Below are 19,605 nucleotides of genomic sequence, written 5' to 3'. Positions count from 1 at the left end.
ACTGACCTGCAGAAGAGGATGCAAGCCATAAAAACCGATCCCTTTGTATAAAAGTGAGAGGGATTGCCTGAACAATACGACTGGACTTGCTGTGACTGTTCCTGGATAGACTGAGGGCAGTACCAGAAGGTGCTGAATGTGCAGGGCTTGGATTCAGGAGGAGCTGGATGACAAACACAGGAAGCTAACACGTGCAATTAGATGACAAGCGAGTTTATTTTGCAAAACAATCACTATACAGCAACAAATACAATTGCAAATTGGATTGAAAAACATGAACTACCTACCACCAGCCATTCAAGAAATGCCTCTTTTATGGTAACAGGCTCTAGAATTATCAGAAAAAACACAGGTTTGTAACAGCAGACTGTATTCCTTGATATCCCAGCATACAGCATGTTTACTTGTTGGCTTTTTCTCTTTGCTAAAGTTGAAGTGGCTTTTATACGCTTGACTTTTCCCAGTGTGAAACTAATTTACCTTCCTGCAGTGGGAATTGCTGGAGTTGCAGAGGGAGTTGCTTTAGCAATCTGACTAGTGAGTGAACTCACAGACACCTAGGCTAGAAATCTACCAGCACTGATTTTCACAGCTAATGTGATTACTCTTCAAGGCATTTGCCTTTGAAGGGACATATACTTGGGTTTCAAACAGTATTTAGTCCAGCATGGAAAAAACTTTTGCTCATGTGGTAGTCAACACAGGCTGCCTTTTGACTCCCTTTGAGTCATGTATTTAGGCAAACTTAGATGTGTGAGCAGTCATGATGAGGTTACTACTGTACCATAGCAGAGGACTGAATAATTAATTCCATTTACTGCTGTACAGTGAAAATATATATTGCCCTTATGGGCTCATAATTTTCCTCATCAGGTTTAGTTTTTCCTTTACTCTTGCTGGACAGAGGTTTGCTCAACTTTGATTTGTTTCAGCTTGTGGTTACATAGAAAGAGAACTCTGCAGATGAGGCAGAAGCATTCTTTCATCTCTACAACCCGATGGATTATTAGATTTGGGGTGCTCCCCTCGGTACCCAAACAAGGTTTCACCATTCTTTTTGTCTGGATTACCTCTGCTTTGTTACACAATTGGGTCTCAGGCACCCAACAAACCTGCTGGCTCAACATGCCTATGGAAAAGAAACACAACAGATGCAGTTTCCAGGAAGCTGGCTCTATCTTCTTTAGTGGGCGTTACATATTTACAACTGTTGTTTTTAAAACGAACACTCTTCTTGAGAAAGTTAAGATTAATATGAGCTTTTCAGTGAACATCTAGAGTCATGTAACATAACTTGGTTTTTTTAATTATTATTCAAAAGCACAAAACTCTTAATTTCTTTTCATCTAACTCCACAGCATTCTAGGATTCTTTCTATGGAAGGATGATAATGATTACAAAGGTCTTTGCTTCAGTCAAAACAAGAAAGCTCATTTTAATGCATGAAATAAATGACTTGGTGTGTTACACACTCTAACTTTGGACTCATAGGTGGATTAACTAAGCCTTATTTTCTAGAGTATGCCAATTTTAAAAGCAGAATAAAAACACTTGGATCTCAGGTTAACACTGTTCCCATGAGATGCTGCTCGGGTTCAGAAAGCAGAGGTTCAGTAGTACCATAGTTTTTCTCCTACACTGGCAAAAGGCATAGAAAGAAAAACCACTGCAAGGCTAATTTATATTAATTGATAGCATAATCAGAGCAAAATGATAAAAATACTGTCAGTTTTCCTTTCTGTCTGTTGTTTTTCTGAAAAAATGGGAAGAAGATTTTATTGCACCTCACTTGAATTGTTTCCATATGAATTCTTAGGATTACTTTAAGCAGAAGTGAAACAAATACAAGGCAGAAATCAGAATCCTCCAATTGCACTTGGGACGGTTCTAAACTCACTGTCCTTTGTATGAAACAACTGACTTACAAACAGTGTTAGGTACTTTATTGTGTGAAAAAGCTTTTTGCAGAGCTGAAATGTCATGTGTGGGGCTGTCAGAAGTTCTTATTCAGCAAAAGTTTGAGAGATTTAACCACTCTGTTTTGTGTTTGTACTGCTGTAGCAGCTTAGCCAAAACCCCACTTTGGTCCACTGAATATTTACTGACCAGTAACTGCATTACTACCTGAACATAATGATGGGGAATCCTGTGCCATTAATTTTTAGAATCTCCACAGACATAAAAATCTCTGTGAGTCTTTCCAGACCAAACCCCAACACACACACACACGTAAAAATTAAGAAGGAAAAAGAACAGATTGAAAGTTTCCAAAACACGTCATTAACCTAATACATATATCAAGTATAGCTCAACTGACAGTGCAAAGTTCAGTTACGAGGCTTCAAAAGGAAAAGATAAAACAATCTGCAAGAATGTAAACTGGTCATTCCTTAATGTCTCATGTACATAGGGCACCAGCAGGTGATGATCTGCTGCTGAGGATCATCTCCGTCACCAGTGTTCTCTCAGGTAACTCCACTAGATCTGTTGGTTATCTGCCTTTTATCTTTCATGCACACTTTTTCTTATACTTTTTATAGTCAACATAATCCCACTTTGCTCAGATTTTAAGATGCCCTATTTATGTGATGAATCACTATGACAACCAATCTAGGGAGCTGATTTTTATTTATTCATGTATTGCAATTTACAGGCATCTCTGCTATGATTATCACTGTTATCTGAGTGCCTGAGTGTACATGGGAGACATCACTAAAGGAGTGGAAACAACATCTTAATATTTTTTCTGTGTTTCAACTTTAGCAAAAGAAAAACAATAAATCAAACATTCATTGTTACTATGGGAATGAAGAAAAAGATGAGGAAGGAAGGAAGGGAGGGAAAGAGAAAGGAAAGAAAGGGAGAAAGAAAGAGAGAAAGAGAGAGAGAGAGAGAGAGAAAGGAAAGAACAAAAGAAAGAACCAAACTATTGCGGATTTTTAAAAAATCCATAGTCCAAACTCAGCCTTCTTTGGAGACTCTTTTACAAACATCTGGACCCCACAAAAATCATTTCTTTGTGAAGATAGGGAGGAAAGGGAAGAAGGAAGGAATCCTTTTTCTAGCATCACAGAATAGACTTGCATCTGTCACTAAAACAGGGTCACGGCTTTTAGTTGTTACAGAAAGCAACTTCATGCTACAATTTTCATCTTTTTTAAATGTATTCTTATGAATAGGGAAAAAACCCCCTGCTAACATCTACTTTTACATACCTAAAATTGCAACACCAAAGGGTGCAAGAGACACAGATACTGTGAATAAAGAAGTAGAATATTCAAGTATATGAGGAGGGCATATCACAAATGGCCACAGAGAAATATATATATCTATAATACTGTATCAAACAGATGGAAAGAATGTGGAACTGGTGGTATGCACACAAATCTAGCTGCTTAACCAACTTTTCTATCAGACACAAGTCTGTTGGGGTATGAGTGCTCGCTTTCAGCAGCTTTTTTATGTCACTTCCCAAAGCACGATTCAAATGTTTTCAGCTAGTATTTTTAGTTATTATTTAAATAATTTATTGGCTTTTCAGCTATACACTGACATAATTAACCAGGTTCCAAAAATGTTAATAACTTATTTCAACTTTTGTTCTACTCATTTATACAAAGTAACTTTTTTTTTTAAATTAAAGTTGAATTTCCCTATATGCCCTTCCTTCTGGTAAGCAGACTGTTAATTTAACCTGTAATAACTTACAATGGGCAACTTTTCTTTTTTATTTCCCCATCTATCAAAAGAACTGTGAAATGAGCAACTTGGGATATTAACAAGGCTCTTCAGAAAGAGGTGGATGGCCTTCAGGCACATGAAAGGTAAAAATGCATTTTTATCATACTACAGTACTCCATGCAAGACAGAGCAGAGCAACAATAATTGTCCAATGTAACATACCGCTGTATACCCATATAAAGCCAGTGTCTTCCTGTTGTAAATGGAGGTCAGGCCAATTTCTGCATCTATGGAATTTATTTTTTTTCTGTTTTTTTCTTTTAAACTGTATGGTAACTACAAGTCTTGGGATGTAATTTAGTTTTAGACATGGTAAAGAATGAACATGACACCTGCTCTGAGCCCATTCCTGCCAAGAGCTCATGCCTAAATATTATTACTTCATACAACGCAAAATGAGCAAATTCATAACCCCTGCTTGGCAAGGGCTGCTGTGACATCTTCAGCAAGGGTAGCAAGCTGGGGTGATTCAAGCAGGTTGATGCTTCCAGAGGATGAGACGTTGCTGAGTCTGCGTGGCGAGGCCATGCTAGACCTGCCTGGTGACTGTGTGATGATCTCAGCCCCGTGGTCAACACGGGCCTTGGCGTGCTCTCTGAAGTTCAGCTTCTGGCTGTCAATCTGCTCCAGGAAAATAAAGAATTACACACATTATATGTTCACTAAATTATCTCCTTATAGGTCACCATTTGAGCATCATTTTGCTTACTTTTAAAAACTATTAGAAAGATCAAAGCTTCTTTGCTCCTTAGAAAATTGAATTTTTCACCTTGTTTAATAGCTAAACTGGTATACTATGTTACATTCTCTTACCATTTCTGTCGGATGGATGCTTTAAAGAGAAGTTCCTAGCTGTACAAATTTCATAAGCATCATATGGGCACTGTGATTTGTTTTCAAAATCTGTATTTTCAAATGTTTGTGGGAGGGATTTTACTTTTAGGATGTTTTCCTCCTGTTTCACAATGGAGTCCTCCTCTCAGATCATACCTCATACCTGTGCTGTCTCTCAGTCCCAAACAAGGTTTATCTTTAGGGGGAAAAAACAGTGCACAAACTACATGACATTTCACTCTCAGCTTATATGCAGATGCAAGATGGGTCATTCCAAATTTCAAAGGGAACAAATTGGTATATGAGTGTGCTTGAAAGAGGACAGACAGATGTTTCCTACTCAATTCAGAGCCATTGCTGAATTTACAGCTCTAGTGATTTCAGTGGGCCAGGGGCACAGTAGGAGCCTTTTCTGACAGCTGTTCCTTTACCTTGACGTTACCACCGCCAGGTACATGGTGGGCATTTTCCAGTGAACCAACTTTAGCCTGAGCTTTTTCTTTGAAATCCAGTTTCACACTCTCAATTTTCACACGCCCACCTCCTACAGAGGAAAAGGAAACACAGATTAGGAAATTGAAATGGTAGAGGAGAAAGTGTGACCTGAAGCATGAGTGCACTCACACTATCTCCCTTTTAGTTGAGATCTAATAGTTTTGGAGAAGCATAGAATAATGCTCTGCACGTTCAGTAAAATATAAAATCTTCAACATATATTTAAACTGTAAGCAGGTGCTGCAGTCCTACTGGTTTTCATGGGATTTAAGCACATGCTTAACTATTTCATTGACTTCAGCCTATATTTCAATCTTATGCCAGAGCACCATCCTTTGGCAGTATTTTTTTATCACCTCTCTAGACTAGGTGGTCTCATACCTTTATGTCTTTATATATTTAGTGAAGTAATTTAATGTATTTTTATTACTAAAGAGTGTTTCTTTTCTCTTTGACTGTAAAAGAGAACAGTATCATCCATGATTTTGAGCTCAAATAACAGTATTAGGTCCTTGCTTTGTCCCACAACCCATAAATTCCTACAGTACCTGGTTTGTGGTGGATATTCTTGAGTGAGCCACACTTGGAAGTCACATGACTCAAGTCAATCTTCTTGGTTACAATTTGTACCTGTCAAAAGTGCACACATACAAAAATTACAGGAATGAAAAGAATAAAATAAAGAAATAAATAAAAAACCAAGCCCTGCAGAGAAAGAGTGACAGGCTTCTATAAACCACTGGAAAAGGAGAAATGGTTAGTAGAAAACAGACCATGCCACAAAAGAGGAAACCTCCCACCTAGGAAGATGACAAAGCTGGGTTAAGCTTTACTATTAGCAAAATGAAGAGGAGGATAAAGGAGATCAGCTTGTGGGTTCTTTCTAAAATGTTTCTGAGCCTCCTCCTTTCAGAGTGGGTGCTCCAAAGCACTGCACACAGCAGGACCCAACCCATTTGCTTCTGTCTCAATTATGCATCCTGGCAACTAGGATATTTTGGTGATTGCTTTTTATCTACCATCTGTTTTGTATTTTCCTGCAACTAAATATGGTATGCATTTCCTGTCAATCCACTATGCAGAGTCTGAGTAATCTACACACGTGCCTCCTGCAGCTGTACCTGAGCAGGCAGAGGTTCAGCCAGCTGGCACAGTGCTCACTGCAGAGCAGCAGGTCAGGCACCCTCCCTCCTCCTGCTGCCACCTTACCATGGCTGTGCTCAGCCCAGCTTGGCAACAGCCACAGAGTGACAGTCCCCAATAACTCCAAGATGTGGCCCACAGGCACTGAGCTGGTAGGCCCCAAGAAGTCACAGCCAGCCAGGAGCTCCAGGGTAACTGCAATGCCTCTGGCTTGCTCACCACAGCACCAGTGGCTTAGGCCAGCACTGGCTGCTGCATTGACCCTGCCTGGATCAGATGTGCCCACACCATCAGCTCTTCCATCTGAGGGGTGATCATTTCCATCAGGACAGTCATAGCCACCTTAAGCTATTCCAGTGTGCCCAATAAAACCAGCAGGTGTCTGGTCAAACCCTGGGCCACCTCAGTTTCTTAGACTGGAATAATGCTGTGACATCAGCACTCAGCATGCTGGCTGATCACACCCTCTTTTCTGAGCTTTCTTTGTCCTGTTTTATTTTTCTTCTTCCTCTCTGCTGAATGCACATAACTGAAAGGTTAGCTGAGGAAGGACTGGTGCATAGAAAATGCCCAACGGGGAGGCTGGAGTCTCACTGTGAGCTGCAGTTTCTTTCTGGAAATTACTTTCTTGGGCTCCTCCCATGAAAGAAAGGCACTGAACCATTTTGGCTCAGACTGCACTTTCACTTGGGCATTTAGAGATAACTTTTCTTTTATCATTTAGAGATAACCCTTCTTCTTTTATCACTTAGAGATAACCCTTCTTTTATCATTTAGAGATAACCCTTCTTTTATAATTTCCTTTCCCTGTCCAAGTTGTGAAAATGTGTTGTGATCTGCGGGGAAAGATCAGGAGGCCACCACTGCATACAGGGCTCACTCGACTACCAGACCAAACTCACATGTGAAACAGCAGCAAGAAGGAAAGCAGTGCTCAGAGGAAAGGAGACAGAAGGTTCTGCCTATGTGAGATGCTTCACCACAGTGGAAGTGCCTGTTCACAGGGTGTCCATACTACTTACATTTCCTCCCCCTGCAGAATGTTTGATGTTATCTCTGGAACCACACCGGGACTGAATATCGCTAAAATCGATCTTCTTGTTTAAAATCCTAACCTAAAAGGAATTGGAGTTAACTTACTATATACCATACACACACTTAGTTGGGGGGGGGGGGTGTGCAGGACAAGGAAACCAGGGTAATTTGCCTCCTACAGTAACTCCTTCTTCTGACACTTCTATTGAAATGTGAGAAAATAAACCCTGTCAATCTCTTAGTATGTTCACACAGCATCTGCTCTTTCTACCTCACAAAGTGGTGGTGACACACAAAGGGGAAAGTTTTATACTGGAAGGTATGAGAGGTGGCTTTTCCCTGAAAAAATTCAAGAACTCCATGCTTGCCTGGACTGGGCCTAGTCTTTGGACAGCCTGCCCTAGGGTCTATTGAGTGATGTTCAGTATTTCTGCTGAACTGGCCACAAGAAGATGGGAACCCACCTTCCCGCAGCTTAGCACTCCAGCCTTTGATGCAGAAATCCCAGATCCAGCACAGGCACAGGCTGAAATCCTGAGGTATTTCAACCCACCTTCTGCCACACAGCTGTAACAGCAGCTACATACATAAAAGAGACCTCAGAGTGACACGAAAGGGGAGCAACAAAATTACTTGAACTAGTCAGGGCTCTCTACTGCTCTCTCTCTTTACTGTCATCTACTACAGGGCAAGGCAGAAAACAACAGCATCTGCAAACCTAGAGCTGCACTCACTGCTTTTTCATTTCTGGTGCCAGCCAGAGATCTGGTGTGCCAGATTTGGCACAATTACCTTCTAGTGCTAGCAGCACCATGCTTCTCCCCTGTGCTCTTCGTCTCTTCACACAACAAGGTAAGGTTTTTGCTGTTCCCTTGATGATGCAGCCTCCCTTACACATGCCAGGAGTCCACATTTTTTAAATGTTACCTTAGCCACTGCAGGCACTGGACAGTGCCTGGAGGCAAACTCTGTCAAGGGCAAGTCATGCTGTCCCATGCTTGATCCCCATGGCAAAGCAGCTCCTCTACAGCAGAACTCAGGTGCCACCAATAATTGTACTCCCAGGGAAGGATGTGCAGCTGCATGGTGATGGCTAGTGGGCAGGGACAACTAGGTGTGCACCTGACTAACACTAGTTTCAGGTTTATTTCTGACCAGGAGCAGGGGGTTGTGCTCATCAGTAATAGAGTTTTCAGGTGGGTGAGAAGGTGTCCAAGGCTGCACCTGCCTTCTTTGTATCAGAGTGCACCCATGCAGTATATTCTTTCGCTGGGTTAAATATTAAATCTTTATTGGATTGCATGAAATCTATATTGGATTTTATTTTTATGTATTAATATAGGACTTTACACTCTTTCCTGTAAGAAAGCCAGAGAATTTGGGTTACTATGTATTTTGCTAAATGGCAATTATAGAGCCTTCACTGGCAGATGACTTAGCACAGCCCTCTTGGCTGCTCTTGTAGGTAAACCTACAGTGAGTAGCCAATATCAAGTTAAGACAGAGGGAAATGCACACTGAGGTTCCTTACTGCAGCTTCTCACCACTTTGGGAGCACAAAGCAGCACCAAAACAGCTGAAGCAGTCAGTGGGAAGGAGCAGAACCCTGTGAAGGTTCTGCTTCCTGGCTTCAGGTCCCCAAACTGCCCCAGGTTCCCTGCTAAATACGAGAAAAATCACTCCCTCTGTGTCTCACCTCTCCAGACTAGGAAAAACTCTTTTGCAGCTTTTGGCTGCTGCAGAGGGGATAACAGCACCTTTAGTGAGTTGAATCCTCTGGTACTGGTGTACACTTAAATCCAGTAAACTCTCAGAGGTTCACTCTTTGCAGCTAATATGAAGAAGTTCTTCATAGCAAACTGTTCTATGGATCCTTCTTATTACATATAACAACGAAATCAAGAATGTTAAGATTATTTTAAACTTTTTAGTTTAAAGCAAAAACCTTGCTTTAACTGATAAAGATCTGGTGTGATGGCATGCTCAGCAACACCAATGATGACAGCATCAGCCAACCCCACACAACTGGCAGGTCACCTTCAGAAGGGCATCTTCAATAGTCAAACTGATTTCTGCCTTTCCCCCTCCCATCTGCTGATCTGTCCAAGTAAACCAACATATACTGAAACATGAAAGCAAATGCCTTCAGAATTTCATGCTTGTGCTTTCTCTCAATATGATGTTTTTTAAAAATGTATCCCAGTATTATATGAGACACATGTCACATCAGTTACAGAACCACACATCAGATGTGTATTCAGATCTGGCTCTCAGACAGCTTCTGGCCAGACAAAACTGGGCAAAACAGAAGGAAAGCCTTCCTGGCACTTTCTGAGTACATCTCTGAGTGATGGATCAGCAGCACTTCTTAGCTATGGCCACAGGGATTCATCTGCTCTGAAAATGCTGACTTATGGGTCAAGGCAAGACCTCTGCACTGGGGGCCTCTAGCTTAAAATGGAGCCAAAGCAAGGTGAAAAGTTGAGAGAGTGCCTTTGATCAAGTGCCTAAAGGCTGACTTGCACTCAGAAGTCTGACAGTTCATGAGTCTCATGGCCCATGGACCCAGCTAGCAGATATATAAAGAACCAATCATCTCAATTATCTCGCCATCTCACTGGGTGAAATGTGCCCCTGTGCAGCAGGAGACTTATGCATCATTTGTGTCCTGTGCTGAGGGCTGGAGAGAGCTGAGGGACATGCATGCATTCTGCTGCTCATCTGGCACAGAGAGGAACTGCACTGATTCAGGTTTTCCCTGATGACCTGTTTCTCCCTTTCCTGGGATATATCAGTATCCCTGCACATATTTAAATCACAGCCACCCTCTCTAAGTGTTCCACAAACGAACAGGGCTTTGTTTCCTATAGATTAGGGCTTAAACTGCTTAATTCAGCCATCCTGCATATTCCAGCAAGCCCTATCCCTTCCAGCCAGCATTTTGTCTCAAGTTTTCTTCCAAGTCTGCTAGACTGGGCCAACAGGATAATACACAACCACTCAAGTGTTTGCTGTTCCTGATTGTGGAGAAGGGCTGAGTTCACTGCCTTTACCCCAGTGTTGACTTCCTATTCCATACTCTGTCAACAGCCATCACTCTGTGTGGAGGGACCACCTGTATTTCTCACCACTGCTCCCTTGCCAGCACTGGCTGAAATTGTCCAACAAGTTCCAAATGAGCTGAGAAAGGCTGAGACTGCCAGCCAGCCAGTGTGACTGCAGGAGCAGTTTTGTTTGAGGAATCATTGTAATCAGGAGAGGGAGCTTACCAGAAAGGGACAGGAACCATTCAGGCTAGAGAAAAACTTTAGCTTGCAAACAAAGAAGGTAAACTGACTATGAATCATTTGAAGCTGGCATCTGGAGGGAAACTTTAACTATCAGAGCAAGGAATTGCCACGTGAGGGAGCACAGCTACAAGAAAATGGTAAACTTTCATGATGGCACTTGATGAAAGGAATTAGATGATGCAGCTGCCTGCAACAGAGGCAGCACAAACACAATGACTCACCAGGAAGGTTCTCTGTGTTCCAAATGTGTATGTACATCTTGTGTGTGGGTGGAGGTGTGGTAGGGATGCACATATATGCACTTCAGTTGTGCTGAAAGTTAAATGAAAGATCAAGCCCGCTCATGCTCTCATTCAGGAAAGGGAACATTTTGTGTATGCAAAATGAAAGTCTGTGGCAAAAACAGGACTCCTTTCTATCCGCACTCTCTAGAAATCCCAACAAGATAACGTTGTGACAGAGTTCCTTGTAACCCATGTTCTGACCTGCCAGTATGAAGTGGGTACCCTCTCTTCTGATGTGAAACTGGCTTGCCCAGGTATGCTGGAAAGGGCCTGGAAGTCAGCATTTGGATTAAGATGAAGCTGAGGTTCCTCAGCACTTGTCATAATTATGTGTAATTAAACCACAGTGGAAAATCAAAGCCTTACAGACAACGCAATGTTTACTCTACAAAACCTTATTGCCCAAGAGAAAACTGGCTTCTGTCTGAAGCCCTGGAAGTCTGACAGGCCTTCCCCTCACTGTCTTCTGCTGACTCCTCAGCAATGGTCCAGAACTGAAGCCCAAGGCAGACTGTGTGCCAGCATGCACACAGCATGGCCCCAGTGACTCCCACTGCTTCCAGTGGTCCCCAGCAGGACTGGAAGAGTGCACTCCAACACCCATCCATGCAGTTGGAATGCTGCCCGTGAGAGCTCTGGGCAATGTGGGGCATTTCTGCACAGTCTGCAAGGAAAACAAGTGTAGAAGGTATTTTTCTCAGAGTTCATTTAAATGAGGCCTAGATTGCTCTGCACTCAGCCCAGTTAACTGGTTCCCTTCCTACTCCTTCAGTGGCCTGACTGGCAATCAGAACAGCTGGGGGTTGTGGTCTAAGGGAAACATCTACACTAGAGCACAGGGAATAGTTTTGGGTTAAGCTTGCTGGCACAAGAAGAAGACAGGCTATGAGACACCATATTTGTCTTCCAGATATACGCCTCATGTTAAGCAGAATATGAGCTGGATTTCAAAGACTCCCTGTACAACAGTTTGCAGGTCCTCCTCTGCCAGTACTACACAACTGTGCTCATGATGAACAGAAATTTGTAGAAACACTGAGAGAAAGGCAGAAAAATGCCTCAGAGAATTTAGTTCAGTTGTATTTAGCAGTTCAGTTCATTGATAAAGACAACACCAATATCCAAAAGCTGCTTTTGCAAGAGAAAGAATTATATTCCATTGCTGCCTAGAATAATTCAGTTCAGCTGCCTTTCACAAGAAGAGGAAAAGCCCCTAACTTACTAACATCTGGGCAGAGTCCAGAAATGGCTTCCCTTCTATGGCATACTACACTGGTATACATTGAAACAGATATTTGAAGAACAAAAATTGTAATGCTGATGATATTACAGACTCTGAATATTTTTCCAAGGAAATGATGGCTTATGTTCTCCCTGCCTTGCAATTAGTGCCTCTGAGAAGTTCTGCCACAAATACTGCCTAAAGCATTTAAAAATACTCTAGCTTGGCTCTACTTGGATGTTTGAACATGCTGTGGAGCTGTGTCACTGGGAAAAGCTTCCAGACTCCTAACAGCTTATCAAAAAGGAAAGGTTCCTTCTATTTACCACAGCAATTTGACTAAGCTATATCCCAGGAACTAGACATTCCAGTGTTTGATCTCCAGGTTAACACAGGTATTTAAGTGAGACAAGAACTGGTCTTGCACAGGAAGCAATGTTAAGGTTAAAAACTGACTAGAATCAAGAGACAGTTCAAAGTGCTTTCAAATTTATCTGCTGCCAAGGACAGATGATACCAGTCTTCATGTTCCTGCCAGAGGCTACAGGGAGAGAAAAGGGAGACAGAGGGTATTGATTTGGCTAGTAAAGTCCTTGAAGAGCAAGACTGTGCCTCAGATTTTCCATGCCTACAGACAGGGCTTGTGATGATGTTCAGCCTTTGCACTCCTGGAATAAGAGGATACACACACCAGCAAGGCTGCCAATCCAGAATCTAGTGATATTCAAAATAAAAGGCAGTGCTGGACATAGGCAAAATAATGTCCCATTCTCACCCTGCTCTTAGTAAAGGGTGAGCAAGGCACAGTCATTTCTGACTTTTAAAAACATACTGATAGGCAGACACTGAGCAGATAATATTGTGATCAGCCAAGTCTTGAATCCTTGCATAGGACAAGACTGGCTGATTGACAAGCTTCTTTATACCTACCCCCACGTCACTGTGCTAAAGTAATTAACAAGATGGCCCTGCTGAACAAGGCATGTCCCTACCAATCAGGGGAGGAAAGGCCAGTGGACAAATACTTAGAGAGTCTGCATAATTATGCTAGAAGTACAAAATTAAATTACCATTTTGATGCCAAAGAGTTTACAGTCAATAGTCAACAGTGAATTTAACAGAGAATTCAAGGAAGTGCAAGATCCCTATCAGATCTGTAGCATGTTCTGCAATCACACTTCTCACTAAAGCTGGGAAACTGATCAAAAGAATTGTAAAAATGTATTGAAGATTCACACCAAATTAAAAAAATCCTGGGAGTGCAATTAATTCACCTAAAACACAAAATTCTTGGTTTAGTACTCCCTTTAACAACAACAAAAACCCAATAACAACCAGACTAACAGATTTTGCTAAAATTCAGAGTCCAATACTTTAATTTTGACACAACTCTTCCTACTCATAGAAAGAGTACTATTAGCTTCAAATATCAAGTGCTCAGCATCAGTTATCAGTTTTCAAATCAGTTTCTGTATCTTTGAGATGAGTTGAGTTTTGAGCCACTACATCTGGAATTTCTTTACTTCAGCATTAGGTTGTTCAGTTCAAGTTCAAAAATATCTCGCAGTCATTTCTTCATGCAAGCGGGCTTTCCCAACATTCAGCAGATATGCCCCTTAGCATTTCTTTATTGTTCAAATCCAAATTTCCAATATAAAACCGTCTATTCTTTTCTTTCTTGCCCTTCCTGTCTAGCAAAACAAACTTTTTCTAACCTTTCCATGCAAAATGGAACACTATTATATGACGAAACAGCTTTCCAGATTATGTGTTCCCTGACCATTATTCCCAAAACAACCACCTTTCTCATTTAATTTCTCAAAATTTAGCCTACTTAGAGCTCAGCTGGAAACACCTCCTTTACTGAGCTTGCTGCTGGGATAACTCAGACTTTCACAGGAATTTACATCCTGGTAATTTCAACCTACTCTGGGAAAAAAAAATACAGCTTCTCCCCAGATCTTAATGAGAGAACACCACCACATGGTACCATCACAGCTGGGATTTGACTCTTATAACATTAGCCAGCTAAGAGTTGGAACTGGTTGTTTAAGCTGCCAGCTGTAGCTGGTGGAAAGATATTGAATCCTCCAGAAAGTGGCACCTTCAGCCCCAGACTGAGCATGTGAGTGGCAGAAATCAGGGCACTGCTGCTCACTGCCTACAAAAAACCGACAGACATATGGCTACTGCAGCAGGTAGAAGTTCTCTTAGTGGCCAAAGCCCATGAGACTGCTTGTGAGCCTCCTGATTGTGGTTCAGTTTGCCTCACAGGCAGGGTGCACATTTTACAGATGGGTTAGGTACTGCAGTGATGTTACTCTGTCCTAATTCCCTGCTCATTTCTAGCAACCAAACACCTTTCCTCAAAAAAGCCCTTCTGAAACTTGCTAGAGGCTGGCAGTGATTGCTTAATTTTTCTAAAATATGAGTCAGGAAGAACATCTAGCTTTTTATCCAGAATAATTCAAGACTTAACTGTACAGACTGTACTCAGGCAAGCCTTCCTTTAAACAAGTGCAGTCTGAACACTGGAGCTGCAAGATGTTATTTCTGTCCAATCTGCAATTTTTAGCCAAAATTCTAAATTTCATAAACTCAAAAATTACAGGTTTGAGCTCTGACAGAGTTTTGAAGGTGTACCTGAAACTCCTAATCTCTCTTCATGTTTGTAGATCTGCAATTAACAAATGGTGAATTCATTTCTAATTTTCAGTGCAGAACAAATCCCTTCAAATGTCTTGCAAATCCCCTGACCTGGGAATGTACAAAGAAAGCAAGAGCAGACTGACAGAGATTAATATATTTTACAGTTTTGCATTGTTGAGTTGACAAATGCACAAACTTATTCCAATGACTGAAGCCGACAATGTGGAAACAATTGCCTCCCAGTCTCTCAGCTACATCATGTAACAGCAGCCATGCTCCCTGTCAATCCACACCTCCCTGTACAGCAGGTGCCTCTGGCAGGGGAAGGCACCAAGTTTGGCCCTTATAAGCTCATTTATGTTCATCACTGACCTGTGCAAGAACATCCTCTCAACTTGGGCCTAAGTGGTTTTGATTCACCTATGTTGTTACAATGGACTGGAGAAAAAGCACATGGTGTGCTGGAAGGAGAGTGGGTTCCCACAACAGCTCAGACTGCACTTTTTGTGAAGCCTTGCTCTCCACCATCTTTCTAGAAACTCTTCAGCAGCCATTGCACCAACAGTACATAACTTAAAGACTTGCAAATTTTAGGCAGTCATGAGTGCTTTCTGCTTATCAGGTAGGGTCAGGAAAGTACTGGAGATAGGCTACAAATACAATAATAGGATACAGAGCTACAAATTGTCTTAGGCTGGAAATGCAAGATGTGCCTGGGGGTGTGTATTCTATTGCCATCTGTTAGAACCAGGTGGGGCAGTCATTTTCTGTTAATTGGACCACCTGTTAAAACCAGGTGGGGCAGTTTTCTTTATCTCTTCCACAACCCAGCCTCCCTCCAGGAGATCTCTTCTGTTCATGGTCTCTGTATGGCTGATAAAATTCCATCATCCCATTGGGAGATGCTCCACCCAGGGGAGGAGCCAAGCATTCCTACCTGGATACAATCTGACCTGGGAACAGCACAGCAGCCTTTACCCACTGCATTCCCAGAGGAAGACCAGGCCTATCTTCAGCAGCCCTGGACCTTCAGAGGAAAACTCCCCCCTTGTGCAGGATCCTGCTCCAGCAGAACCACAGCTGGCACTGCAGGAGGGCTGAGTCACCATGGGGTGGGACTGTGCCACCACCCTGACCCACAGGGGGTCAGGGCCTGTTCACTCTTAGTGGTTTTTTTTGTATTACTGCATTTTTATTTTTCCTTATAAAGAACTGTTATTCCTACTCCCATATCTTTGCCCAAGAGCCTCTTAATTTCAAAATTATACTAATTCAGAGGGAGGGGGTTTACATTTTCCATTTAAAGAGAGGCTCCTGCCTTCCTTCACCTGTCTTTTCAAACCAAGACAAAATTTATGTGTAAAGAACACAGAGTATATAAAAAAGAGGACAAGGCAAAAAAAAAAAAAAAAAAAAAAAAAAAAAAAAAAAAAAAATCAATTCACCATCAATCCAAACTGATTTTGAAGCTAACAAAAGATACCCATTCAAGCTTCCTCATCTGCCCACCTCTGAGATGTCTTACCAGTGCCAGTCTATTCTATCACCTAATACACAAACCCATTCTCCTTGCAAGCATTTCTGTGGTTTTTGGAAAGCATCTACTGAATAGTGTTGTCATCAATTTGTTCAAACTTTCTGACTCATTACTAATTGCACTTTGTTTTCTACAATTTAGGGAAGATGGTGAAGTTCTTCCCTAATCTTCCAAAAAACCTTCAAGGAACATTTAATTCTTCAGCATGGCTTAGAGATTTTATTATTTCTATGTGTCATCTTACTTCTTACAAGGTGCCTGGCTGTCACTATAATTAGTGGTATTTTAAAGTTTGTGCATGTAATTCTAGTCTGTGCAGCTCCTTTCACTTTGATGAAGCTCTGCTGGTTCACATCCACTGAAGTTCTTGCCCATGGCTGAGATTTTAGGTATACATTTTAAGATAAAATTAAGAGAAATCTAGGTTAGTTTTATCCTTGGTTGCTGGTCCATGAAGCATTATAAATACTCTGCCTTGCCAGGAATGAAAAGACTCAATTAGTGCAGTTCTGAACTCTGATATGTTGTCAACCACATCCATGGACAGAATTTCCAAAGGAAAACCAAAAATCTGAACCAAAAAAAACAAAATAAAAAAATCAGTCTTGACATCTGAAACAGATTTCCAACACCCTCTCCCAGCTCCCCATGCTTCCCTTGGGCTGTCTGAGAAATAACAGATGCAAATGGGTTACTTTTGAAAGCACAGCATTTCCTCCCCAGCTGATGCAGTGTGAAAATCCATCTGAAGCCCAGCAGACATACCCATGAGCAAGTCTCCTCTGAGCTTTGCCAGTAATGATCCATTTCACTATACTGTACCATAAAGAGAAAACCAGACAAGCATCTCCTGGCTGCAACACAGAGCAGAGGCGGCCTCATTTCTCCCCACTGCAGAATACCAATTAAAACACTAAAATGTTTCAAGCCATCTATTCCTAGCAGGAGCTTAATGCAGTGACAAGGTTAGCTTGTCTCTTCCCCTAAAAGCACCCTCTTCACACAGCACACTCACACAAACCCATCAGGTGGAATTTCTCCCCTTTTCTTTGTTTCTGTGCCTGGCAAGTCAGAGCTGAAGGAAAATCAGTCTGCTGTCTGATGAGCTTTTGATAAAATTCCAGGCTGAAGCACTGTACCTCTTGATTTATTTAGCATTGAAACATCCCCAAGAGCTTCTCCAGTTTTGCAAGCCAGCCTCTGGCAGTTTCAGAATGCAGCTTTCTCTACAACAGCCCAAAGTTAAGAGAAGTCCTTGTGCCAGGCTCAAATATACCACTGGAAAAAGGATAGTCTGTCTCGAAATGACACTTTTGGGCTGCCTAGCTGGACTCCTTTAGTGATTTGCATGTTATGTTTATGTACTTAACTTGCCCAAATATATGCTGGGTTTTTCTCTGCTTGTTTTTCCTGTTGCTATCAGCATTTCCAGTTCAGGTTAATAAGAAGCTTTCTGTTTGTTTCATGTATCATCACTAAAAGCATATAGCAGATAACAGCTCATTTCAGCCAGGGTAATATTGCTACCAGACATTAAAGAACTGAGCAGACACAAGGAAATGAAATTAGCTTTCATGTGTTGCTCTCACAGACCCTCTAAAATTCAACTGCAGAAACTGGAAAAGAATTATTCTAAAGCCTCTTGTCTAGACTCAGCAACTATGGCATAAAGAAGACATAAAGGAAAAATTTAGTGAGCTTCTCTTTCCCCAACCCACAGCTCAGTGGCTACATACCACTGGAACTAAAAAATGCTTTGCTTCAGTGATGTGCAGACTTCCCCTGTAATGTCCACAGCAGTAAAATGCCATCCTGTGCCATCCTTCACTACTCAAAGACTCTGAGCAGTTCTTTAGAGTTGATAAGGAAATTCAGCTGTCTAGGCATGGCGTCTACAAAGAAACAATTTGCTGTGGCCTCCTGGTTCTTGTATAATTGTTACAGTGCAGAGAGAGTGACAGAGAGGAGGAGGGCAGGGTACCCTGGTGCTGCTTTTGGGCCCTAAGTCCAACAGCTGGGCCTGTAGGAGGAATGCTAATCCAGGAGCACAGTCTGAATTTGTGTTGCTGGAGCCCCTGCACACCCACATCTGCTATGTGGTATGGCAAATGGAGTGGAGCTCCCATGCAAAATAATCCCACCTGTCAAAATAAAGGCAGAAGTACCTTTGCTGAGGCATTATCTCCTTGACTCTAGGAGTAACTGGCTACTGTGCAAATCCTGGAAAGTACTGCATGTGATAATTTACCATGATAATAGGATCAACACCTTAGATATCTCACTGTTTAAAATGCGAGCCTGTTCTTTTTCTCTGGAAGGTCTACAGCAGGTACAGTTAAGTTCTGAGGATTGTCCTCTTCTTTGCCATTTAACATCACTTAAACAAACAAGGGATTTGGAGAACACAAGTAGCTTTATAAGGCAACTCAAAATGTCTCCTATCACAAAGGTGCACACAAAAGAGTAAATAACATATGAGGGAACGTTAAGAGTGGAATCCTTACCTGCCCTCCTTTAGGCTGGTATTTGATATTATCTGTTGACCCAATTTTGGACCTGACATTCTTGAGGTCAGGTAGAGGCTGATTAATAACTCGTAGCTGCTTTGGAGTGGCTGGAGATTTAGGAGGAGTGCGAATTATGGCAACTTTTTTCTCAGTAGGTACCAGTATTGCAGATTTGGGGGTCCCAGGAGTGTGGGGAGTTCTGGAGTAACTGGGTGTCCCTGGAGTGCCTGGGGTGCGGGAGGCATAGCTTGGTGGTGTCCCTGGAGTGATGGCAGTGGAGCCAGGAGTAGTGGGGGTAGAAGTTCCACTTTTTCCCGTTCTGCTACGAATTGGTTCTGATCCTACATGCAAGAAAAAAACAAAACAAACAGCTTTAGAGCCACAAAAGTACAGCTCTTCTTCCCTTTGTACTCCCCAAACCGCATCCCTGCGTGCCAAGCAAGACACAGCTCTTCAGATGGCAGTGCTGCTGCTGGAACAGCAGCTGGAACGGGTCTCTCTGTGTCTTACTTGGCTAATCAACCTGCCAGGAAGGCTGAGCTAATGCCCCCAGAGTGACTGAGCTCCCCATTCTGTACCACAGGAGTGCTTCCCACAATACCTCTGCTTCCTGCAAAGCTGCCTAAACAAGGCACATCATCACATCTATTTCCGTTTTGGGCAAAGGACGAGAAGCATCCTTGGAATCCAACCTCTGGGACTTGATCCAACCAATTTCAGTGGATCTGGGCAATAAACTAGAAAGCAGTAAAAATTTTGATGATATTCCTGAAATAAAAAGCTGTGAGTGCCTTGCTGGAGCTGTTTCTCATACCACTGCTGGTAAAGTGCAGATGAACCCCAGGTGAGCATTCAACTGGTGCACAAG

The 19,605-nt window shown here is 42.1% G+C and overlaps 1 protein-coding gene across 7 annotated transcripts in view; it reads right to left on the bottom strand.

Annotated features, from left to right (window-relative positions):
- Positions 1–214: 214 nt before the first annotated feature.
- MAP2 (microtubule associated protein 2) overlaps positions 215–19,605 on the bottom strand; it is a 219,796-nt gene continuing 200,405 nt past the window's right edge. For 4 of the 7 annotated variants that reach the window (XM_084209758.1, XM_084209759.1, XM_084209755.1 and 1 more), the window contains 4 exons: positions 18,735–19,078; positions 5,619–5,700; positions 5,007–5,119; positions 215–4,362 (listed from right to left, as the gene is read on the bottom strand). In XM_084209758.1, the coding sequence (XP_084065884.1) occupies positions 4,147–4,362; positions 5,007–5,119; positions 5,619–5,700; positions 18,735–19,078 (755 nt within the window). In that variant the 3' untranslated portion in view covers positions 215–4,146. Of the gene's footprint in view, positions 4,363–5,006; positions 5,120–5,618; positions 5,701–7,235; positions 7,329–18,734; positions 19,079–19,605 lie in introns of all 7 variants that reach the window. The other 3 variants (XM_084209753.1, XM_084209756.1, XM_084209757.1) reach the window with 1 other exon arrangement.

The sequence above is a fragment of the Fringilla coelebs genome, assembly GCF_963513975.1.
Source record: "Fringilla coelebs genome assembly, chromosome: 7".
NCBI classification, from domain to species: domain Eukaryota; kingdom Metazoa; phylum Chordata; class Aves; order Passeriformes; family Fringillidae; genus Fringilla; species Fringilla coelebs.
This window is presented reverse-complemented; position numbering and strand designations above follow the sequence as displayed.